Source organism: Delphinapterus leucas, chromosome 4 (assembly GCF_059928025.1).
Source record: "Delphinapterus leucas isolate spDelLeu-1000000601 "Yukka" chromosome 4, BTC_Dleu_Yukka2, whole genome shotgun sequence".
Classification (NCBI taxonomy): domain Eukaryota; kingdom Metazoa; phylum Chordata; class Mammalia; order Artiodactyla; family Monodontidae; genus Delphinapterus; species Delphinapterus leucas.
The window spans coordinates 68,063,599-68,089,992 of record NC_143132.1 but is presented as its reverse complement, the minus strand read 5'-3'; the positions used below and the strand labels follow the sequence as shown (position 1 = coordinate 68,089,992).

The 26,394-nt window shown below is 40.8% G+C and overlaps 1 protein-coding gene across 2 annotated transcripts in view; it reads right to left on the bottom strand.

The window, feature by feature from the left end:
* Positions 1–495: 495 nt before the first annotated feature.
* The window catches only part of FAM162A (family with sequence similarity 162 member A), a 37,944-nt gene continuing 12,045 nt past the window's right edge, over positions 496–26,394 (bottom strand). The window contains exons 1-5 of one of the 2 annotated variants that reach the window (XM_022567081.3): positions 18,324–25,572; positions 9,463–9,585; positions 6,601–6,709; positions 3,423–3,531; positions 496–718 (exon numbers count right to left, since the gene is read on the bottom strand). In XM_022567081.3, the coding sequence (XP_022422789.1) occupies positions 626–718; positions 3,423–3,531; positions 6,601–6,709; positions 9,463–9,585; positions 18,324–18,360 (471 nt within the window). In that variant the 5' untranslated portion in view covers positions 18,361–25,572 and the 3' untranslated portion in view covers positions 496–625. Of the gene's footprint in view, positions 719–3,422; positions 3,532–6,600; positions 6,710–9,462; positions 9,586–18,323; positions 25,573–26,394 lie in introns of those variants that run through there. The other variant, XM_022567090.3, reaches the window with a different exon arrangement.

Sequence of the window (26,394 nt, the reverse complement as noted above, 5' to 3'; positions counted from 1 at the left end):
GAGGTGACTGTGCTGGCCCCAAGCGACTCCACAGTGCTGGGATTTCAAAATCCTCAGAAACTTGTGGCCAGACCTCCATCATCACCTTGCTGGGACTTTTTCAAAGACTTCTCCTAAAAGCCTCTGTCTTCCAGCACGCCTGACAAAGGCATAGTGTGGTCTGGCTGCTTCCCAGGGCTCTTGAGAAACACCAGGGTATTTGGGGAGGTTAGCTCTCCAACGTGCACCTGGGCAGTGTGCTCAGCTGGCCCTCCTTATTATCTCTTCAGAAATGAGGACACTGAAGAGAGAGAAATGCAGAACTAGAAACCATTTGGCTTCTGGGGAGATGTCACTTTGGTAATGGGAATTAAAGTAAGGTACAGGACCTGACTCTCTAAAGAAGAGTTAATATTAAAGTTCAAGTAAGTTGTCTCACTTTTCATTCTTTCATTTTCTCAAAAAAGCTGAGGCTGCATTTAACCTGGATCAAAGCCGTAAAATATAGACAAGTCATTTCTTTAAGAAAATTTATTTGTAGCTCTAGAGCAGAATTAGGCAACTCATACCACATTCATTTTAATAAGGCCTGTTACTGCAACATTGTTTCTAGATTTTCAAAATCCAGCCAACATGGATATCTCTGCTACTCTGTTTTGGCCTTCACAGCAGCTTCTTCTCTCAGACGAGCTTTCTTTTCTAGGTTCAGGCTTGTTAAAGACTCGTGTCTTTTGGCACCCTAAAGTGAAACCAATTTGAACAAGTGATTATTTATGCTGGTCTGGGGAGGATGTCACTGCATTGACGCCAGCAGGCTGACACGGGAAGTACAGGCATGGAAGGGTTGGCTGCTTGTGCTCCGGGCACAGCAGCCCCTCCACGTGCCTTCTGCCTCCTCTGATCCTTCCTAGAACAGCAGCTCACCCATTCAAGCACCAGAGAGAAATGCCACACCTCTACCTTCTCCTTTCTGGCCTCCTTTCTTCAAATCTTCCAGCCTCTCTTCTCCCTTTATAATGTATTCCCTTGTCTTTCTCTTTTCCTCTCTTTAGTATTAAATACCTTCTTGTTTCCATTTCTATCCCTTTTTTCCCTCCTCTCACTTTGTTGCTACCATTTCTCCTTCCCCAACTCATTTGTATATTTTCACACCCTTCTAGTTCCTTACTCCTCTTGTACCAAAAACATTCAGCTTTGGGAATCCCAGACTTCACCAAATACTACCACTGATGACTCCCAGCAGTGTCTACCCTGCTTTTCCATCCTTTGAGAGCAAACAGGAGTGGAGGAGAAACAACCATCCTCTTCCCTTATTTCCCTCCCTGTGACTTGTTACATCTCTTTGAAGCTTACATAAACAGACCAGTCTCAAATTTTTTATACCATATGAGTGAAGACAGCACCCTATAAGGTGGTATTTTCTTCTATCTGTGTGATTTCACATGTAAAGAATTAAGTATGGGGAGGGGAGGAGAATCGGACTGGTAAGTTGATGGAGAGGACAAAACACAATGGCTAATTTCTGTCTTCTAAATCACATTAAGTTCAAAAGTTCTTCATTCCAGTAGCATTTACCCATTAGAAACGGATAGTTCCATAAAAGAGAAAAATTTTTATGGTATAGAACAGGAGAGGAACTCTTTAAAGTATACAGCGTATACCCTTGGATGAGGCTAGGGAAGACCTCAGAAGTGATTTGTTTCTGGAGTATTTAAACTCAGCTAGTAGGACTTCCCTGGTGGCACAGTGGTTAAGAATCCGCCTGCCAATGCAGGGGATATGGGTTCGAGCCCTGGTCCGGGAAGATCCCACATGCCACGGAGCAACTAAGCCCATGTGCCACAACTACTGAGTCTGTGCTCTAGAGCCCACGAGCCACAACTACTGAAGCCCGTACACCTAGAGCCCATGATCCGCAACAAGAGAAGCCACCGCAATGAGAAGCCCACACACCACATGAAGAGTAGGCCCCACTCGCCGCAACTAGAGAAAGCCCGTGCACAGCAACGAAGACCCAATGCAGCCAAAAACAAATAAATAAATTTATTAAAAAATAAATAAACTCAGTATAATCAAGTAGACAAAAGCAATGCAGATTTCTCAGAATTCTAGAAAGCCCTATGTCCCGTCTACATGCTTCTGCAGGTTCAGTCTGAGAGCTAAGCATGAAAAGTCAAAGAGGGAGACAGAAAAAATACTGAAGTGGGGCAGGAACAGAGTAGTCAAGAGAAATTCACCCAGGCCTCCACACTTGCCCTTCGTGCTCCCATAACATCAGCCTAAATGGTCAGTATCTTCTATTCCAAGACTCTAAAGAGAGCCAGAAGTTCATTTCTTTTACTCTGGACTCACTGGGGATAAGGATGTCAGTTACCACTGGGTTTGCAGAAGAACCCTTTAAATATCTGACAATAGATATGAGACATCTCTTTCCACATGGAAGCTGTGATATATAGAATTATGCATGGTGTTAAAGTAACGCCTTGGCCAGTACTGCTGCATATAAAAATAACTATTTTAATCACAAGACAGTATATATGCAGTTTGGTACCTGGCAAACTTGGCTCCACTTTTTTGTCTTGCCACTTATTAGCTATGTGACATTGGGAAAATTATTTAACATCTTTAAGCTTCAGGTTCCTCTTTTACAAAACATGGATAATAAGAGAACCTACCTCTTAGGCTCTTAGAATTATTGTGGTCATTAAATAAGTTTAACAATACCTGTTACATAATGAGCAATCAATAACTGGGAGCACTTTTACCATCACCTCAATTAGACAGGTCTAGGTTCAAACTGTGGCTCTGCCATTAGGGAGATGTGTGTGAACTTGGGTAAGTTACTAAAGGTTTCTAAGCTATGTTTCCTCGTCTATAAATGAGGTCCTAATCAAATTATCTATCTTGCAGTGGTGTTGTGAGGTTTAAATAAGATAACCGCAAGGTACTTGGAAGACAGTAACACAGATGTTAACAATGAGTGGATTTCTGGACCTGAATTCCTATGTACCACTTAGGAGCTTAGATATATGGCCCAGTTTGAACATCAAGTAAAGAACAGTGATAAGAACACTCACCAAGAGCAGAGTGAGGATCAATAAAAAAATGAGAGTGCTTTACAGACATGCAAGGAGTTATTAGTAAGTATGCCAGTGTCATACTACTTGTTTTACATTACTTATGACATCTGTGATAACTAAACACTTTTTTTTACTTAACCAAAACTAATTTAGTCCTTCACCTTGCCAAAGTTAGGATTTGCTATTTATCTCCAGGCATCATATCTCAGGTTTGTTCCTACTATGTTTTATTTTGTTTCTTATCATTTCTCATGTAGGAAGTAGCCTCCCCATCACAGAAAATAAATACAAGGGCCAACCCCTGACTTCCGCTAGGTTTTTTTGTGGAAAATACACAAAGATAGACGGGAAGTCCACTCTCACCTTCTTGCCCTCAATAACCATGAAGATGCATCCTGCCACTGTCAAGGCAATCATTACATAGCTGATCTTCACCCGGACCTTGTTCTTTGCAGCATCGAGCATCTCAAACCTAGTAATACAATGGGATCGTGAGAGAAAGTTAAAATTTCCCTTTCTGAAGTTGTCAGAAGGATATAAATCTGTGTCTCGCAAATCAGGAGTAGAGTAGTGCCTATACATATAAAAAAGGAGATGGGGCCTAGAGATCATACAGGACTTTGCGGAGGATGGAGCATTTTCACAATTCACTTTGTATATGAAACACAGTAACGGGGTGTAGATGAAGATAGAAGGATGTATTATAGAACTCACATCCTCCCATAGAGACATCAAAAATACATCTACATTTGGAATAATTCTCACAGAACACCCACCGAACACTGGCAGAAGATCTCATACAACTAAAGCTGCAAGAAAGATCACCAAATAACTGGGTAGGACAAAAGAAAGAAAAAAAAAGGGAATTGGGACAGGACCTGCACCCTCGGGAGGGAGCCGTGAAAGCGGAAAAGGTCCCTCACACTGGGAGGCCCCTTAGCTGACTGGTAGGTCCACTGGGACACCCAGTAAGCCTCAGAGGAGAGTGAAGCAGCCGGCTTACAGTAGGCAGGACAGAGAGAGACCAGCACAGGTGGCCCTGGCCATCTTGCTGCACTTCCCAGCCCAAGACGCGCGCCTCTTGGTGTGTGTGCAGCAGCTCAGGGTTGAAACTTGGGCTTCAGCAGACAAACCCGGGGAGAAGACTCAGTTTGTGCGGAGGCAGCCCGAAGGGCCTCAGGTGTAGTCCAGGCTGCAACTGGAAGTGTGTGGAGGACACAGCCCACGCCCATCACCGGAGCCCCACTGTCAGCACGCTAAGGTAGGGGCAGGGACTTGCCACAGCAGCCTCATTCTTGGTGAGCGCACAGTGGGTGTGGCTCGGCCGCTATGAGTTCTGGGAGTGTGCAAGTGCTGGGTGGTTGCCCGCATACAGAGGTAGGGCTGAAATCTGAGGCGATTCCCTGCGGGTGTGCAACTTCGGCGAATTTATGCCTGTGGCAGCGCCTGGGGATAATCTGAGCTGATTACTGGCTCTCCTGTAGCTGAGACGGGTCCTGTGCCAGGAGCAACAGGCTTCGTGGGTGCGCACACACAGAAGCGCGGCTGAAATCAGAGCCAATACCGGTGTCTCCACAGCAGAGGCAGGGCTGAGGGCCACGCCAACAACAGTGTACTTGTGAGCCTGCACAGTGGGTGGCAGGCGACGTCACAGAGCACATGTCTGGGTAGTCAGCTCCTGGGGGGGAATACACAGCAGCTCCTTTCCCAGCCGGAGCACTCCACTCCTGCCTACCTCACATCATAGCTTAGAACCGGATCTGGGGGCTTCTCTTCCAACAGCTGGGGAACAGACCCTGCCCATGACAGGGCTGTGACAACAATAGAGCAAAGAGAAGGTCCCACTCAACACAAGATCCAGTGCAGACTCTGCTTACCACAACACAAATCACACCACTATGAAGGAGATAACAGCCAACACACATTGAGGAAAGATGTGGCAGACATCCATACCAAAAACAGCCCTCACACCAAAAATACTGGACTCACACAGGCTACACAGGGTCATTCCCACATAAAAATAGCCCTTCAAGACCACAGTAGATAACTGTTTCCCTTAAATTCATAGAGTCAGAGAAATATAAGTAAAATGAAAAAACATAGGAACCATTCCCAATTAAAAGATCAAGAGAAATCTCCTGAAAGAACAAACAAGTTGGTTTGTTTCTCTAGACTGAAGAAACAGACCTCTCCAGTCTAACAACCCGAGTTCAAAAGTGAGGTAATAAAAATGCTGGAGGAATTAAGAAAGGCAATCACTAGAAATGCAGATCACTGTAAAAAGGACTTAGAAACTATAAAGGGGAGCCAATCAAAATCAGACAACTCAACTGCTGAGGTGAAACCAGGCTAAAGTCAATAAAGAGTAAACTAAATAATGCAGAAGAACGAATAAGTGATCTGGAAGATAAAATAATGGAGATCACCCAAACAGAACAGCAGACAGAAAGACAAATGAAAGTAGCAGGACTTCCCTGGTGGCACAGTGGTTAAGAATCCACCTGCCAATGCAGGGGGCATGGGTTCGAGCCCTGGTCCAGGAAGATCTCACATGCCACGGAGCAACTAAGCCTATGTGCCACAACTACTGAGCCTGCGCTCTAGAGCCCACGAGCCACAACTACTGAGCCCGCATACCACAACTACTGAAGCCCATGTGCCTAGAGCCTGTGCTCCGCAACAAGAGAAGCCACTGCAATGAGAAACCCGTGCACTGCAATGAAGAGTAGCCCCTGCTCGCCACAACTAGAGAAAGCCCACACACAGCAACGAAGACCCAACGCAGCCAAAAATAAATAAATTAATTAATTAAAAAAATTTAGTATCAGTTTATGATAAAAACTCTCCAGAAACTGGGCATAAAGGGAACATACCTCAAAATAATAAAGGCAATATATGAAAAACCCACAGCTAACATCATACTCAACAGTGAAAAGCTGAAAACATTCCCTCTAAGGTCAGGAACAAGATAAGAATGCCTACTCTTGCCACTTTTATTCAACATAGTTTTAGAAGTCCTAGCCAAAGCAATGAGAGAAGAAAAAGAAATAAGAGGAATCCAAGTTGGAAAGGAAGAAGTAAAACTGTCACTGTTTGCAGATGACATGATAACTATACATAGAAAATCCTAAAGATGCCACCAGAAAACTACTAGAGCTCATCAGTGAACTCAGTAAAGTTGCAGGATACAAAATTAATATGCAGAAATCTGTTGCATTTCTATACACTAACAATGAAATGTAAGAAAGAAAAACTAATTTAGTCACTTTCTGTAGCTAGGAGAGGATATCAAATCAGCTGACTTCAGAGTATCTAACAGCTCTTCACTAGGCACTACATAAGGTATCAATGATAACACACAGATTTCCCAGCACTGTTATTATTCCAGGTACTTGCCAAAGAGGAAACATTTAGAGAAGTGGAAACTGTTTTAAAATTTGGTTGAAAGGTTTTAAGTAGTCAGACTCAGAGGAACTGCTTTTCCCTTAAAATAGACTACTGAAAAATAAAAGCTGCTTACAACCCTAAATTCAGCACTCACGAGACAGTCTCTGGGATTTCATCTTCCTTTTTGAAGCGACCTGACCATATTAGGATCTTCTTCTCCCAATCCGTAGGCTTATGCAATGGCACTCTGTGGCTGTAAATGTCTATGAGGAAAACAAGAGAAGATATCTTACTTATATGAGACTGACTCTCAAATTTAGCAACATTAAAATGCTTTTTGTGCTTTTTAGCTATTCGCTAAACAGAATCATTGAGAAATCTCAAGCTAATTAGAGCTTTGTTTGGATGGAATTTCTTAGGTTGCTCATTTCTTAAATGAGATTCAAAAATTCTGTGAGGACTGAAGTAAAATAAAAGCATTATTTCCCAATATAAGCCATAGCCATTGAAAGCTGAAAGAACACCATGAACAAAGTTATAAAGGTGAGAAGGATGAACTAAAAAGAGAACAGTGAGGAGCCTGTTTGACTTCAGTAGAATTAAAAAAAAAGTTTGTAGGTAAAATCAGATTATAAAAGAACTTGAATGGCAGGCTAAGATTTTTAGACCTGATTCAAGAACTACTGTACACTTTGAAGCAAGGAAGAAGTTAACATTTTAGAAAATTTAATCTGCATAATGGATGGAAAGCAAAAGGATAGGACAGAGTGGGTAACAAGTCCAAACAGAAGATTATAATACAAGGTATTACAATACAAGGGTGAGGTGATATAGTCAGAACTAGAGTTATAACAGCAGGAAGAGAGACAACAAAGTCAATATGATGATGACTGAAAGAATCTGGAGATGAAGACAAAGAAGGATTCATGAAGAACCTCAAACTTGGATGAGTAAGACAATAACAGTATTGTTAACCAAAATAAGGAGATTGTGAAAAGAACCAGTCAGGAGAGGAAAAAGCATGAATGCCATTTTAGATCTACTGACTTAAATTCATGCCATCTGAGTAGGTTTCATTAATAAGCTGGGAGTGGAGATAACCACTAGTGCAAAGGGAGAACCAGTGAGGATGATAGAGAAACATAGAAGACCAGGGGCTGAGCCTTGGGGCATGACCCAGAAAGGAGACAGGGGAAAGAGGCAGCAGAGGAAAACAGAGCAGCCAAAGATGAAAATGAACAAGAAAGGTAGAACCATAGACTATAAGAGAGCCTTTCAAAGGAAGGGGAAGTCACGGAAGGCAAGGAGCAGAAAAATCTAGGGAATCACAGAATGTCAGGGTTAGAAAGGACCTTGGAGATAATCTCATCCAACTTCCATATAATGCCTACATCTCTCTTGCAGACAGACCATCTCCTTGACTACATACACATCACCTTTGCTTAAGCTGCACCTTTCACTTAACCAGAAGGCAACAGCAAAAGGAACAGGAAGGTCACTTGGAAAAAAATCCATAAAGAACCAAAGTCAAGAAAAGAGGTTTAGAAGTACAGAAATAGAACTGCTGTGATTTTTATCTTTTAACCATTCCAGTGCTTGGCACAACTTTCTCTAGAGTTTTTTAAATTTTTTTTCCATTTTATGTACTATATACTCATTAAAGACAATTCAGAAAGTATAGATGTGAAAAAAGAAAAATTTAAAAACCACCCCTAATTCTCCTGTCATAGCACGATCACTATATTTTTATTTTGGTGTGTTTCCTAAGTCTTATCCCCATACATATGTATATATACGTAATTTCTATATGTACCATGCTTGTGCTTACGCACAATATAAAATTTTGTATCCTGCTTTGTTCATTAACATGATGACAAACACTTTCCATGCCAGTATGCGGTATTTATAAGCCCTATTTCCAACAGCTGCACAACCTCATCAAGTAGATCTAACATATATAATTAATCATTCCCAGATTACTTAACATTTAGACTACTTTCTCATTTTCCATATATATATATATATATATATATAAATAGGAACATCTTTACATTCAAAGCTTTTTCCACATACAGGGATTATTCCTTAGGATAGATTTCCAGAAGTGAAATACCAAGTCAAAGGGTATAAACATTCTGAAGCTCTTGATAGATATTCTTTGAGAATAATTCTTTTCCACTCACCAATACCTGCCTAGCCCTAGTGCACTGCCATGAAGAAGGAACAAGCAAATAGTTCCTGGGACCCTACAGTTTATATATTATGCTCCTTCTTCCACAGTGGTGACAATGACAGGGTTTGGAGTTAGGGATAGGACTAAACATGGCTAAAGTCAATGTACAAGCCAGTGCGTAGCCCTAATTATATTTTACCCAAAACATCATTTTTTGATTTGGTTCATCTTTGAGGTTCCTTAAAAGATGATTTCTAGACCACTATTTACTTTGGTGCATCTATAGTCCTATAAAAAGCTCCAGTCAAATCCCTGAGGCAAGAGATGAAAATGACAAACGAGAAAAATGAAGAAATCACTGCCACATGTAAGCACAGCTAATATAAGCACAATTTGGGAGGCCTGAACTACATGATAGGGTATGATATAGGGACCCCTGTGACCACCTCTCTTTTAGGTTCTTTTTTTTCTTTTCTTTAATAAATTTATTTATTTATTTTTGGCTGGGTTGGGTCTTCATTTCTGTGAGAGATCTTTCTGTAGTTGTGGCGAGCAGGGGCTACTCTTCGTTGCGGTGCACGGGCTTCTTATTGCGGTGGGTTCTCTTGTTGTGGAGCACAGGCTCTAGGCACGTGGACTTCAGCAGTTGTGGCGCACGGGCTTAGTTGCTCTGCGGCATGTGAGATCTTCCCAGACCAAGGCTCGAACCCGTGTCCCCTGCATTGGCAGGTGGATTCTTAACCACTGTGCCACGAGTGAAGCCCCTAGGTTCTTTTCATTCCAAGTTATTCTAGTCTTTGGGAGCTGCCTAGTCCATAACTGGAAAGACTAATAAAAACTTACGGGTTGGAGGCTTTGGACTTTCCTGGGGTTTGTTGCAAAATCCATTTATTCTCTTCAAATCAGAGTTTCTGGTAAGCCTTAGAGATGAGAAAGCATCTCTTTCACAGAACCTAAAATAACTTCCTAGAAAAGAGAGAAAAATGTTTCAGAGAAAGGAAATCGATGTCTCAAAATGAGAAATACCTGCAAGATACAATTTCATTTATAAAGATTAACTCACTTAAAAATGAATATCCTACTCTATATGTAAGATACATGTACTATATTTAAGGTGCTATGCTTAGTGCTATCTTAAAATATGCATGTTTTGCTGACTAGGAAATGACGAATTTACAACATAAACACTTTATCAGCTGTAAGTTTTATAAAAGCACTTCTCACGTGTCTTATCATAACAATAATGATTCTGGTGGGAATATTATGGATTATGACCCTTGGCCATTGAGGTAAAGATCAGCAACCTCCCAGAAGTGCTAAAACAAGATGCCAAGTTGCCAATACTGTTCTGATAAACTCTGGGTAGGGGGCTGCAATGGCCAGCAAGGGGCTCTTTAGAAAGCCTTGTTCCTTCCAAGACATAATTCTCCAATTAGAAATCAACTTTAGATACAGTCACAATTTATATATAATGTAAAAACTATATATATATTTATATACATACAAATGTATAAAACTATGTTATCATATACAGTATATGTATGCAGTTAATTTTTAAAGTCTAAACTCTAAGCACCTATAGAGAATAGTATTACAAATCACTAAGTATTCACCACCCAGTTTCAGCAATTATCAATACATGGCCAATATTGTGTCCTCTGAATCCCACCCACTCCCTCCCACCAACCGGATTATTTTAAAGCAAATCCCCAACAACCTATTAGTTCATCGATAAACACTTCAGTACTTATCTCAAAACAATAATAACTTCAAAATCATATCCAGAATACCATTAACATAACTAAAAAATATTCCTTTGATATCAGCACATTATGATCAAATGACATTATGATTCAATTTCTCCAACAGACTCACAATTTTTTTTACAGTGGATTTATTCTAAATAGGTGCACACACTGAATACGGTTGATGCATGCCATATAGGTCTCTCCCTCCTTTTCTTCCTGTCATTTATTTGTTGAAGAAACTAGATCATTAGTTCGAATTTCCCTCGCTTTAGGTTTTGCTGATTGCCTCCCCATGGTGTTATTTAACATATTCTTCTAATTCCCCTATTTCTTGTAAACAGATTTTTGAGGTTTCATCAGATTCAGGTTAGAATTTTTAGCAAGAAAATGTCATAGGCGGTACTGTGTACACCCTACCGTATGACATCTTAAGGTACACATCGATTTTGTCTTTTTGTGATATTAAGATTGAGCAGTAGATACTATCAGTGTGACTCATCCTTATAAAGTTCTCCATCACCTTTCATCTAATGTTTTATGCAGACATTGGTGACTGTTTCATTAGGGGTTGCAAGATGGTAGTATTTTTTTCTGTTTTACTTATTTGGTTATCCTGAGGTAAAAGTCATATAAGAAATGTAGAATAAATCCTTGGGTCTTTCCCTTTATTTGCCAGTTTTCAAATTAATGAATTGGTTTCCTTGCAACCTCCACAGGTAACCTTTTGTTTATAAGTAACATAAGGAACTCTTGCATTTAACACATGTGATGTGCTCCAGTCCATCCCAGTTATTTTTCTTTTTAATGCCCAGATGTTCCTATCTTTAGTCACTGGGGACCTTTCTAATTGGCTCCTGGGTCCTTTCAACATGCGCCCAGTAATCATTTATAGCTGCCTTACTTTCTAACATGTTCTGTACTGATTTTAAATGCTTCCTGCCCCAGATTTGGAATCAGACATTCCTCCAAAGTGCTCTGGTTCCTTTAAGTAGAAAATGTTCTTAGAGATGCCTGAGGGAGGTTCATTGTTACTGAGTTTGTCACTGTTTCCAGACCTTTTCAGTGAACAAACCTAAGAAACACATTCCTTCTTAAAACGAATGCATGCTTAAGAACTTAGAAATTTTCACCTTCAGCGTTAACATGAACATTTTTAATGTCAATAATTAATCAGAATTCAAAGCAGAGACAGCCATAAACAGTTCTGATGAGGGTAAAACGGGATAATTCTAAGTATGGGGGTGTCGTGGTATAAGAGAGAGGAGGACTGGTATAGGATTCAGTCAGAAGATCACAAAAGAGCCCTAGGGTCCTAGGACATGGAAAAAAGGGAGCACTGCAGTAGAATGAAACAGAAAAGAAAGCTGGAAAGGCACCAATGATAAATCTGACCAGGGTCCTGACCCTCCATGATGCTCTGGGTGACAAAGAAAAACATGCCCAAGACTTGCCTTTAATGCGACAAGAGTGTGCCCTCACAGCTTTGTGCTTAAAACATCACAGGAAGGCTTCCCTGGTGGCGCAGTGGTTGAGAGTCCGCCTGCCGATGCAGGGGACACGGATTCGTGCCCCGGTCCGGGAAGATCCCACATGCCGCCGAGCGGCGGGGCCCGTGAGCCATGGCCGCTGAGCCTGCGCCTCCGGAGCCTGTGCTCCGCAACGGGAGAGGCCACAACAGTGAGAGGCCCGCGTACCGCAAAAAAAAAAAAAAAATCACAGGAGAATTCAAGCAGTTTTAAAAATCTATTTGTTAGTGGACAGTGTGTACCTTTGAAATTCCAAACTCCTAATTGAGTGTCATTGTACCTTCAGAGTTTGAAGTAATAAGGAGATGCAAGAGAGCAACAAAGAGTAAAATGTGATTATAGCACTGGACCTCCCATAGTTGGTGAGAAACATAATTCCCTTGCTTTTTTTTTCTCTTGCTGTTAAGAAAACTTTTAAACATAGCAATCTAAGAGATATCACTGTGGACTTCTCATAGGCATATGTTTATATATGTCTAAAGATGTTTAAAACAACACTTATTGATACAAAATTCCACATCAAAAATTCATCCTTTTAAAGTGTAAAATTCAGAACCATCTCCTGCTTCAATGTGCTGCTAGACAGGAACCAATCAGAGAGAAAGAGGTGAAAGATGGAGAAGGGAGTCCAGGGCTTTCTCAATCACAAATCTCACCTCCACTCCAACTCTCTTTATACCTTTCTTGCAAAAATAATAATAGAAATAAGGAGGCGGTAGGGTTTCCAAAAACAAAAATTGTAAGCTTCAACCATCTGGGGAAGGCAAAAAGCTCATCCACCACAACTCTCAGTTTGAAGGTAAAGGAGGATTGGAGACATGGCGGCAGAGTAGAAGGAGTTGAGCTTACCTCCTCTCACAAAAACACTAAAATCACAAATAACTGCTGAACAACCATCGACAAAAAAGACTGGAAACTACCAAAAAAGATATTCTACATCCAAAGACAAAGAAGAAGCTCCACAAGATGGTAGGAGGAATGCATCTGCGATACAATCATATCCAATACCCACCAGGTGGGTTACCCACAAACTGGAAATTGTAACGCAGAGGTTCTCCCTCAGGAGTGAGAGTTCTGAGCCCCGGGCCAGGCTCCCCAGCCTGGGGGTCTGGCATTGGAAGGAGGAGCCCCTACAGCATTTGGCTTTGAAGGCCAGCAGGGCTTGATCGCAGGAACTCCACAGGACTGGTGGAAACAGAAATGCCACTCTTAGAGGATGCACACAGGTCTCGTGCACACCAGGACCCAGGAAAAGGCAGTAACTTCATAGGAGCCTGGTCCAGACCTACCTGCTGGTCTTGGAGGGTCTCCTGTGGAGGTGGGGGGCAGCTGTGGCTTACTGTGGGGATAAGGACACTGGTGGCAGAGATACCAGGGAGTACTCATTAGTGTGAGCTCTCCTGGAGGCCACCATTTAGACAACAAGACCTGGCCCAACCCAACAGTCGGTAGGTGCAAGTGCTGGGATGCCCCGGGCCAAACAACTAACAGGGTGGGAACACAGCCCCGCCCATTGGTAGACAGGCTGTCTAAAATCTTCCTGAGCCCATGGCCACCTCTAAACACACCTCTTGACACAGGCCTGCCCAACAAGGGACAAGACTCAGCTCCACCCACCAGTAGGCAGGCATCAGTCCCTCCCACCAGAAAGCCTGCACAAGCCTCTTAGACCAGCCTCACCCACCAGGGGCAGACACCAGAAGCAAGAGGAAGTACAACCCTGCAGCCTGTGGAAACCGCAATCACAGAAAGTTAGATAAAATGAGACAACAAAGGAGTATATTCCAGATGAAGGAACAAGGTAAAACCCCAGAAAAACAATGAAATTAAGTGGAGATAGGCAACCTTCCAGAAAAAGAATTCAGGGTAATGATAGCAAAGATGATCCAAGATCTCAGAAAAAGAATGGAGGCACAGACTGAGAAGATATAAGAGATGTTTAACAAAGAGTTAGAAGATACAAAGAACAAACAGAGATGAACAATACAATAACTGAAATGAAAAATACACTAAAAGAAATCAATAGCAGAATAAATGAGGCAGAAGAACGGATAAGTGAGCTGGAAGACAGAAATGTGGAAATCACTGCTGCTGAACAGAATAAAGAAAAAAACAATGAAAAGAAACGAGGACAGTTTAAGAGACCTCTGGGACAACATTTAACGCACCAACATTTGCATTATAGGAGTCCAAGAAGAAGAGAGAAAGGGCCTGAGAAAATATTTGAAGAGATAATAGCTGAAAAATTCCCTAACATGGGAAAGGAAACAGTCATCGAAGTCCAGTAAGTGCAGAGAATCCCATACAGGATTAAACCCAAGGAGGAACATGCTGAGAAACATAGTAAGGAAACTGACAAAAATTAAAGACAAAGAGAAAATATTAAAAGCAATGAGGGAAAGGCAACAAATAATATACAAGGGAACTCCTGTAAGGTTATCAACTGATTTTTCAGCAGAAACTCTGCAGGCCAGAAGGGAGTGATGATATATTTAAGGTGATGAAAGGGGAAAAACCTACAACCAAGAATAATCTACCTATCAAGGCTCTCATTCAGATTTGATGGAGAAATCAAAAGCTTTACAGACAAGCAAAATCTAAAAGAATTCAGCACCAACAGACCAGCTTTATGACAAATGCTAAAGGAACTTCTCGGCAGAAAAGCCCACATCTAGTAGCAAGAAAATTACCAATGGGAAACCTCACCAGTAGAGGCAAACATACAGTAAAGGTAGGAAATCATCCACACACAAATATGATATCAAAACCAACAATCGGGGCTTCCCTGGTGGTGCAGTGGTTCAGAGTCCGCCTGCTGATGCAGGGGACACGGGTTCGTGCCCCGGTCCGGGAAGATCCCACATGCCGCGGAGCGGCTGGGCCCGTAAGCCATGGCCGCTGAGCCTGCGCGTCTGGAGCCTGTGCTCCGCAACGGGAGAGGCCACAGCAGTGAGAGGCCCGCATACTGCAAAAAACAAAAACAAAACCCAACAATTGATAGAAGAGGAGAGTACAAAAAATGCAGGATATTGGAAATGCATTTGAAATTCAGAGACCAGCAACTTAAAACAATCATATATATATATATGGGTGTGTGTGTGTGTGTGTGTATATATATATATGTATGTATGTATATATATAGAGAGAGAGATAGAGGAGAGCAGAGGGAGAGAGAGAGAGACTGCTACATCAAAACCTCATGGTAACTGCAAACTGAAAATCTACAATAGATACACACAAAAAAGAAAAGGAATCCAAACACAACACTAACATTAGTCATCAAATCACTAGAGAACAGAACAAAAGAGAAAGGGAAGAGAAAACACCTACAAAAACAAACCCAAAACAATTTACAAAATGGCAATAAGAACATATATATTGACAATTATCTTAAATGTAAACAAATTAAATGATCCAAACAAAAGACATAGACTGGCTGAATGGATACAAAAACAAGACCTGTATATATGCTGTCTACAAGAGACCCACTTCAGATCTAGGGACACATACATACTGAAAGTGAGGGGATGGAAAAAGGTATTCCATGCAAATCAAAAGAAAGCTGGAGTAGCAATATTCATATCAGACAGAATAGACTTTAAAATAAAGACTGTTACAAGAGACAAAGAAGGACACTATATAATAATCAAGGGATCAATCCAAGAAGAAGATATAACAATTGTAAATATATATGCACACAACATAGAAGTACCTTAATATACAAGGTGAATATTAACAGATATAAAAGGAGAAATCAACAGTAACACAATAACAGTAAGGGACTTTAACACCCCACTTACATCACTGGACAGATCATCCAGACAGAAAATCAATAAGGAAACACAGATCTTAAATGACACATTAGACCAAATGGAATTACTTGTTACATATAGAGCATTCCATCTGAAGCCAGCAGAATACACACTCTTCTCAAGTGGACATGAAACAGAAGTTACTACTGAATCCACAGAAATACAAAGGATCATAAGAGACTACTACAAGCAACTATATGCCAATAAAATGGACAAACTAGAAGAAATGGACAAATTCTTAGAAAGTACAGTCTCCTAAGACTAAACCAGGAAGAAATAGAAAATATGAACAGACCAATCACAAGTACTGAAATTGAAACTGTGATTTAAAAATTCCAACAAACGAAAAGTCCAGGACCAGATGGCTTCACAGGCGAATTCTATCAAACATTTAGAGAAGAGTTAACACCTATTCTTCTGAAACTGTTCCAAAAAATTGCAGAGGAAGGAACACTCCCAGACTCATTCTATAAGGCCACCATCACCCTGATACCAAAAACAGACAAAGATATCACACAAAAAAGAAAATTACAGGCCAATATCCCTGATGAACATACATGCAAAAATCCTCAACAAAATACCACCAAACCAAATCCAACAATACATTAAAAGGATCATATGTCATGTTCAAATGGGATTTATCCCTGGGATGCAAGCATTTTTCAATATCCACAAATCAACCAGTGTGATACACCACATTAACAAACTGAAGAATAAAAACCGTATGATCATCTCTATAGATGCAGAAAAAGCTTTCGACAAAATTCAACACCAGTTTACGATAAAAACTCTCCAGAAAGTGGGGATAGAGGGAACCTACCTCAACATAATAAAGGCCATATACGACAAACCCACAGCAAACATCATACCCAACAGTGAAAAGCTGCAGGCATTCCCTCTAAGATCAGGAACAAGGCAAGGATGTCCACTCTAGCCACTTTTATTCAACATAGTTTTGGAAGTCCTAGCCACAGCAATCAGAGAAGAAAAAGAAATAAAAGGAATCCAAATTGGAAGGAAGAAATAAAATTGTCACTGTTTGCAGATGATAAGACACTATACACAGAAAATCCTAAAGATGCTACCAGAAAACTACTAGAGCTCATCAATGAATTTGGTAAAGTTGCAGGATACAAAATTAATACGCAGAAATCTGCTGCATTTCTATAGACTAACAATGAAAGAGAAATTAAGGAAACAATCTCATTTACCACTGCATCAAAAAGAATAAAATACCTAGGAATAAACCTACCTAAGGAGACAAAAGACCTATACTCCAAAAATTATAAGGCACCCTTGAAAAAAATCAAAGATGACACAAACAGATGGAAAGATATACCATGTTCTTGGATTGGAAGAATCAACGTTGTCAAAATGTCTATCGTATCCAAGGCAATCTAAAGATTCAGTGCAATCTGTTTCAAATTACCAGTGTCACTTTTCACAGAACTAGAACAAAAAATTTTTAAATTTGTATGGAAACACAAAAGACCCCAAATAGCCAAAGCAATCTTAAGAAAGAAAAATGGAGCTGGAGGAATCAGGTTCCTTGACTTCAGACTATACTACAAAGTTACAGTAATTAAAACAATATGGTACTGGCATAAAAACAGAAATATAGATCAAGGAACAGGACAGAAAGCCCAGAAATAAACCCACGCACCTATGGTCAATTAATCTATGACAGAGGAGGCAAGAATATACAACGGAGAAAAGACAGTCTCTTCAAGAAGTGGTGCTGGGACAGCTACATGTAAAAGAATGAAATTAGAACATTCCCTAACACCATACACAAAAATAAACTCAAAATAGATTAAAGACCTAAATGTAAAACTGGATACTATAGAACTCTTAGAGGAAAACATAGGCAGAACACTCTTTGACATAAATCGCAGTAATACCTTTTTGGATTCACCTCCTAGAGTAATGAAAATAAAAACAATAATAGGGCTTTCCTGGTGGCGCAGTGGTTGAGAATCTGCCTGTTAATGCAGGGGACACGGGTTCGAGCCCTGGTCTGGGAAGATCCCACATGCCACAGAGCAACTAGGCCCGTGAGCCACAACTACTGAGCCTGCGCGTCTGGAGACCGTGCTCCTCAGCAAGAGAAGCCACAATAGTGAAAGGCCTGTGCACAGACATGAAGAGTGGCCCCCGCACAGAAACGAAGACCCAACACAGCAAAAATAAATAATTAATAAACTCCTACCCCCAACACTTTGTTTAAAAAATTATAATAATAATAAACAAATGGGACCTAATTAAACTTATAAGCTTTGCACAGCAAAGAAAACCATAAGCAAAATAAAAAGACAACCCACAGAACAGGAGAAAATATCTGCAAACAATGCAACCGACAAGGGATTAATCTCCAAAATATACAAACAGCTCATGCAGCTCAGTGTAAGTTCCCTACATACGAACGAGTTCCATTCCAAGAGTGCATTCGTAAGTCCAATTTGTTTGTAAGTCCAACAAAGTTAGCCTAGATACCCAACTAACACAATTGGCTATATAGTACTGTACTGTAAAAGGTTTATAATACTTTTCATACAAATAATACATAAAAAACAAACACAAAAAATAAAGAAATCATTTTTAATCTCACGGTACAGTACCTTGAAAAGTAGAGTAGTACAGCACAACAGCTGGCATACACGGGCTGGCATCAAGAGAAAAGGCAAGAAGACTTACTGACTAGAGGAGGGAGAGGAGGTGGGAAATGGTAGAGCTGAAGGGTCATCAGCAATAGGAGACAGGGCAAGCTGCAATTTCACTCATGCCTGACATTGATGGCACAGGTTCTGGTTCCTTGCTGGATTCAATTCTATCTACACTCTTGAAAAAACGATCCAGTGATGTCTGGGTAGTAGCTCTTCTTTTCTTGTCATAGATGACACAGTAGCACTGGACTGCATTCTGAACAGCTGCTGCAACATTTCTGTACCATTCTACGTTCGGGTCCTGTGCCTCCTCAAATAAAGAAAATCCCCTTGTCATTTCCTGCATCATGAATCTCTTCAGTTCTTCAGTTACTTCTTCTTCCTCTTGTCTCTCTTCGTACTTTCTCTCGGCCTCCAATTCCATCAGGTCCTCATTAGTAAGCTCCTCGTGTTGCATAGCAAGGAGTTCAATGAAGTCATTCTCTTGCAGATCTAGCTTGAAATAAAGATACTGTACTACTGTACTCTGTATAGTACTGTACAGTACATAAAAGCACAACCACTTGTACAGGATGCACGCATGTGACAATGAACGCCAGACACATGAACCAACTTACGTGACTGTACATGCGAATGCACGTTTGTATCTTTGAAAGCTCGCAACTTGAAGTTTCGTATGTAGGGGACTTACTGTACCAGAAAAACAAACAACTCAATCAAAAACTGGGCAGAAGACCTAAATAGACGTTTCTCCAAGAAGACATACAGATGGCCAAAAAGCACATAAAAAGATGCTCAACATCGCTAATTATTAGAGAAATGCAAATCCAAACTCCAGTGAGGTATCACCTCACACCAGTCAGAATGGCCACCATCAAAAAGTCTACAAACAATAAATGCTGGAGAGGGTGTGGAGAAAAGGGAAGCCTCCTACACTGTTGGTGGGAATGTAAATTGGTACAGCCACTATGGAGAAAGGTATGGAGTTTCCTTTAAAAAGTAAAAATAGAGCTACTGTGTGATCCACATATCCCACTTCTGGGCATATACAGAGAAAAACCACAATTTGAAGATACATGCATCCCAATGTTCAATGCAGCACCATTTACAATAGCCAACACACGGAAGCAACCTAAATGTCCAATGACAGATGAATGGATAAAGAAGTGGTAGGGCTTCCCTGGTGGCTCTGTGGTTGAGAGTCCACCTGCCAATGCAGGGGACACGGGTTCGTGCCCCGGTCCGGGAAGATCCCACGTGTTGCGGAGCGGCTGGGCCGGTGAGCCATGGCCGCCGAGCCTGCGCGTCTGGAGCCTGTGCTCCGCAACGGGAGAGGCCACAACAGTGAGAGGCCTGTGTACCGCAAAAAAAAAAAAAAAGAAGTGGTATATATACATGATGGAATACTAGCCATAAAAAAAAAATGAAATAATGCCGTTTGCTACAACATGGCTGGACCTAAAGATTATCATACTATGTGAAGTAAGTCAGACAGAGAAAGACAAATATCATATATCACTTAGATGTGGAATGTAAAGAAATGATACAAACGAACTTATTTACGAAACAGGAATAGCATCACAGACTTAGAAAACAAACTTATGGTTACGAAAGGGGAAAGGTGGAGGGGAGGGATAAATTAGGAGTTTGGGATTAATATATACACACTACTATATATAAAATAGATAATCAACAAGGACCTACTGTATAGCACAAGGAACTCTCCTCAATATTCTATAATGACCTAAATGGGAAAAAAATCTGATAAAGAACAGAGGTATGTATAACTGAATCATTTTGTTGTATACCTGAAACAAAACATTGTAAATCAACTATACTCCAATATAAAGTAAAAAAATTTTAAATATATATACTAAATAAAAAATAAAGTGTACAATTCAGTAGTTTTTTCTATATACACAAAGTTATGTACTTATCACTACTACAGTATTTAATTATATAAATGAAATCACACAATATGTGGTCTTTTTAACTGGCTTCTTTCACTTAGCATGTTTTCAAAGTTTGTCCATGTTGTAGCATTTATCAGTACTTGATTTTTTGAAAATATTTATTTATTTATTTATTTATTCATTTATTTGGCTGTGTCTGGTCTTAGTTGCCGCACATGGGATCTTCATTGCAGCATGCAGAATCTTTCATTGTGGCGCACGTGCTTCTCTCTAGTTGTGGCACACAGGCTCTAGAGCACACAGGCTCAGTAGTTGCAGGGCATGGGCTTAGTTGCCCCACGGCATATGGGATCTTAGTTCCCTGACCAGGGATTGAACCTGCGTTCCCTGCATCAGAAGGCGGATTCTTAACCACTGGACCACCAGGGAAGTACTCAGTACTTGATTTTTTTAACTGATAAATTTTATCCCATTTCATGGATATCCAAAATTTTGTTTATACATTAGTCAGTTGATGGACATTTAAGTGGTTTTCACTTTTTGGTTATTATGAATAATGCTGATATGGACATTTGTGTACAAGCTTTTGAGTAAACATCTATTTTAATTTCTTTGGGGCATATAGTAAGAGGTGAAAGTACTGGGGCATATGGCAACTCCACAGAATTACTTGTTTGAGAAACTTCAAGACTCTTTTCCAAGTGTTTACATTTTACATTTCCATCAGCAATGTATGAGGGGTCCAACCTCTCTACATCCTGCCTTGTTTTTTTGTTGTTGTTAAAAAGCCATCCTAGTGGGTGTGACATGGTAGCTCACTGTGGTCGTAGAGAAGCGAAATTTGCCACCCCAAAATGTCTTCTTTGGCATGTGGATTATTTTAGCTGAAAACAATCAAGGCCCAGAAGACTCAGGAAGAAACTTTAGCCTTCCCCTAATTTCCTAAAAAAAATGTAGATAGAGGGTCTATTCCAGGAAGAGAGCTATCATCAGAGATATCTGTAAAGAATATGGGCTAAGTGTGGTGGTGGAAACAGCCTGGACATCAGAGTCCATCCTGTTTCCCATTGTCTCTGCATGGCCCAGCAAACATTTATTTACCAAACATTTGCTATTCCATCTCCATGTCAATTGCCTTCCTCCCCTTTGAAGTTTCAAACCCCTACTTCCAACATCCTCTTTGTCTTTACCTGAAGATGGTATTTAAGGTGAGGGTTTCAGCCATTTCAGCAAATTATTCAGTTTTCCAGGGTCTCTCTCATGTATACATGTTAGTTAATGTCAACTCATTATGTCTCATGTCAACTTAATTCTTAGACCAGCCACAAGAACCAAGAAGGGTAGAGGAAAATTTCTTCCTTCCCAACATAGTCTTGATTTGCATTTCCCTACTGGGTAAAGAGGATGAGGATATTTTCACATGTTTATTGGCTCTTTGTATATCTTCTCTGGAGAAATGTTCATTCAGCTTCTTTGTTCATTTCTTAACTTGGTTGTCTTTTTGTTATCGGGTTATAAGCATTCTTATATATTCTAGATACAAGTTCCTTGTCTGATATACAATTTGTAAATATTTTCTCCACTTCGCAGGTTGTCTTTTCATGATGTTGATGACATCCTTTATTTTTATTTTTTTTGCAGTAGGTGGGCCTCTCACTGCTGTGGCCTCTCCCATTGTGGAGCATTGGCTCTGGAGGCCCAGGCTCAGCGGCCATGGCTCACGGGCCCAGCCGCTCCGCAGCATGTGGGATCCTCCCAGACTGGGGCACGAACCCGCGTCCCCTGCATCAACAAGCGGACTCTCAACCACTGCGCCACCAGGGAAGCCCTATTTATTTATTTTTGACTGTGCTGGTTCTTGTTGCAGCACGTGGGCTTAGTTGCAGCACATGGGTTTCTTAGTTGTGGCGTGCATGTGGGATCTAGTTCCCTGACCAGGCATGGAACCTGGGCCCCCTGCATTGGGAGCGTGGAGTCTTACCCACTGGACCACCAGGGAAGTCCTGATGATGTCCTTTATTTATTTATTTTTATAAATTTATTTTTTTATTTTTGGCTGCGTTGGGTCTTCGTTGCTGCGTGCAGGCTTTCCTAGTTGCGACGAGCAGGGGTTACTCTTCATTGCGGTGTGCAGGCTTCTCGTTGTGGTGGCTTCTCTTGTTGCAAAGCATGGGCTCTAGGTATGTGGGCTTCAGTAGTTGTGGCACACAGGCTCAGTAGTTGTGGCTCACGGGCTCTAGAGCACAGGCTCAGTAGTTGTGGTGCATGGGCTTAGTTGCTCTGTGGCATGTGGGATCTCCCCGGACCAGGGCTTGAACCCATGTCCCCTGCATTGGCAGGCGGATTCTTAACCACTGTGCCACTAGGGAAGTCCCTGATGATGTCCTTTAAATATATAAATTTTTAATTTTGATGAAGTCCAGCTTATCCATTTTTTCTTCTGTTGCTTGAGCTTTTGGTGTCATATACAAGGTTACAAAGGTTTACTCCTATGTTATCTTCTAAGAACGTTACAGTTTTAGCTTTAACATTTAGATCTGTATGTGTGGAAGGAATCCAACTTCATTTTTTTGCATATGGATATCCAATTCTCCCAGCACCATTTGTTGAAAAGACTATTCTTTCCCCTGTTGAATTGTTTTGACACACTATAGAAAATCATTTGTCCATAAATATGAGGGTTTATTTCCAGACTCTCAATTCTATTTCCAATGCTCTGTATTCCCCAATATTCTTTGTTGTGTTTTGTGCTCTATGTCAGCTTAGGAGTCCACTAATAACTGGACAGAGACTTCCTTAAAGGCCTTTTGCACCAATAAGTTTGCCAGCCTTTGCTGGAGGGCTATGTGTGCATTTGGGGGCATGCTCTGGGGTGGGTGAGAAAGAAGCTGTTCGAATTGTATTAGCTCTGAGTCAGGTTAATAAAAAAAAAAGGCAAGCCCTGTGAGTGAGCACTTCCATGGAACTGCCACACAGGCCAAATAGTAACAGTCCTCTGGGGCTAGGGGTTTGGGGGAGTTCCAAATCCATTCTGCCTTCTTCAGTGTCTGCTAGGTTTTTAGAGCTACTGCAATTTTGAGGTATTAGTTTTCAAGGCTACTGTGAAGCCAAGAGGAGACAGGAATCAGTTAAAACTCCATTAGCCTTGTTGCTCTTACCATGAAGTCATTTTCTTCGACAAATGCCACACAGACTGTCACAAGCCTCTGGTTATTTCCTAGAGTTCTGAAAAAGTTGATTTTAAGACTTTATGGTAATGTTTTCATTGCTTTTCATAGGAGTGACTTTTCAGAGGTCCTAACTCTGACATACCTTAAGTTAGAACCTCTACTTGTATCAAGATCTGTGGTTGTCTGCAGTCTGATTTCTTTCATAAAAGGCCTCATTTATTTCAGTTTTCTAGGCAGGTAGTCCCAGAAAGCTTTGCCTGGGTCTGAGTAACCACACCACCAGTGCCACCTAGTGACAGTAAGTATACACTGTAAGAAAAGTAGATAAATTATAACTGATCTCGGCTTGTTTTAAATGTATAATAGGTAATGTAGTATTTACTTCACCAGGGCTGATTTGAGGGTTAAATGGAAAACAAGTGTGAGAGCATTTGGCAAGATGCTTGAAACACAGCAGGCACTCTAAGCGTTAAGTTTGTTTCTTGAAACGTTACTTAAAGCACTAATCCTCAAAACATTTCCAGAGCACTTCAATTTTACCCCTAGTGGTCAGAATTTCTGATCAAGGTAATTTTATACAGTTATCAGGGCATGAAGAAATTCTATGAACCTCTTCAAAAGTTTTCCATAGCTCTAAGGATTAAAACAAGTATTCAATGCTGTGACTCTCAAACTTCAGTATGCATCAGAACCACCAGAATGGCTTGTTAAAATGCAAATCACTAGGCACACCTACCTCCAGTTTTGGAATCAACAATTCTGGGTTGAAGCTGCTACTGCTGGTTTGAAACTACACTTTGAGAACCACTGTGTTTTGGGTTTTTTTTTTTTTTTTAAAACTGTGGTAAAATACATATAACACAAAATTTACCATTCTAACCATTTTTAAGTGTACAGGGCTGTGGCATTAAGTACATTCACATCGTTGTGCCACCATCACCACCATCCATCTCGACTTTTTCATCTTCCCCAGAGAACCACTGGTTTAATGTGACCTATAAATCCCCATCTCACACCATCCTGTCCCATTGCCTTCTGGCAGGTGCTGAGACAGAAAGCAACAAAGTTAACTGGCAGTGAGCTCTACCGTCTAAAGAGGAAACAGAAAAAGAATCAATATTTATCTCCTTAGGTACTGTCCTTCCCCATCCCTCTTAATTAGAACAGAGGCAGTTTAGGAGAATAAAAGACAAGCTGCCTCTCAGCTCAGTTTGGGTAATAATGATAAAGCAAAAATGTTACCATGTATACCTACTTACTGTCAGTCACACAAATGCACGTTTGGAGATATTTATTCATTCAACAAATACTACTTGTCAGCTATTGTTCCAGGCAGTATAAAAAACAGATAAAAATCTATGCCAGCTGAACTTACATTCTACTAGAGGAAGGGGGAAAAATATACATATATACGTATATATATGTATATATATAGTTAGATAGTAAATTCCAGAGAGAAAAAATAAACAATGGGGAGTGACAGTGCTTCTGTGCTTAGAATGTGGTGTGTGTGTGAAATTTTAGATGGGGAAGTAGAAGTTCTCTTTGAGAATGCTACTTTTGAAGGAAGTGAGGGGGCTAGTATGCAGGTATCTGGTGGAAGGGTATTTCAATCAGAAACAACAGTAAGTGCAAAGGCCCTAAGGGACACAAAGGGGAGGCCAGCATGGCTAGAACAGAGGAATAATGAAAAGAGAAGTAGTACTTGAGGTCACAGACATACCTGGGGGTGGAGGTGAAGAATAGGGACTTAAAGGCATGAGAGGTTTACCTAGATCAGAAAATATCTCCCAACTTTTCTTACTACAACTTCATACTGGAGGCCAGGAATTTGTACCTCCTTAAGGTATAAATGGTTATTAAAACATAAACAAACATGATATTATACACATTAGAAATAACAAACCATTGTAAAAAATAATTTAAAAACTTGACATCACTAAAAATATATATATATGAAGTCTTGATGTGATTTCGGTCTTTATTTTGCAATTACAAAAAATTAAAGCATAAAAAAGTTTTAGTATCATTATTTTTTTTAACATCTTTATTGGAGTATAATTGCTTTACAATGGTGTGTTAGTTTCTGCTTTATAACAAAGTGAATCAGTTATACATATACATATGTTCCCATATCTCTTCCCTCTTGCATCTCCCTCCCTCCCACCCTCCCTATCCCACCCCTCTAGGTGGTCACAAACCACCGAGCTGATCTCCCTGTGCCATGCGGCTGCTTCCCACTAGCTATCTATTTTACGTTTGGGAGTGTATATATGTCCATGCCACTCTCTCACTTTGTCACAGCTTACCCTTCCCCCTCCCCTAGTATCATTATTAAGACCACTTTTCTAACTCAAAGAGATAGAATATATTGCCCCAGACATCCAAGCCCCAAATTTTCCATCCTCTGGTGGATCACAATTAAAAACAAACAAAAAAACCAAAAGAAAACCAGCCCTTAAAGGGCTGTTAAACCCAGAGGGTTAAACCATCTGGCTACACTTGCAGCCTGTCCCTGGCTGACCAGTTCTGTGTCCCCAAAGCCTTAGCAAGAAGTCAAGATGAAGCCTCACTGTGCCCGTAAGGCTCTGACTGGCAAATGGCTAGTTAATCTTAAGAGTAGAAGTCCTTAAGCTCTAGTATGCAACAGAATCACCCAAAGGACTCGTAACACACACTAGTGGACCCCATTTGCAGAGTTTCTGATTCAGTAAGTATAGGTGGAGCCTGAGAATTTGCACTTCCAACAATTTCCCAGGTGATGCCAGTACTGTTGGTCTGGGGGCTCACAATTTGTAAATCTGTGCCTTAGAGTTATTACTGCTGGCTGGAGGCTCTAGTGGGTCAGTCTCGAGGCTGATTCAAGTACTGCCTTCTGCCCTGTTGTCCCTTCCTTCCCATTCTTTCCAACCCATGATGGACAGTGCAGAGTGGTGGGGATGC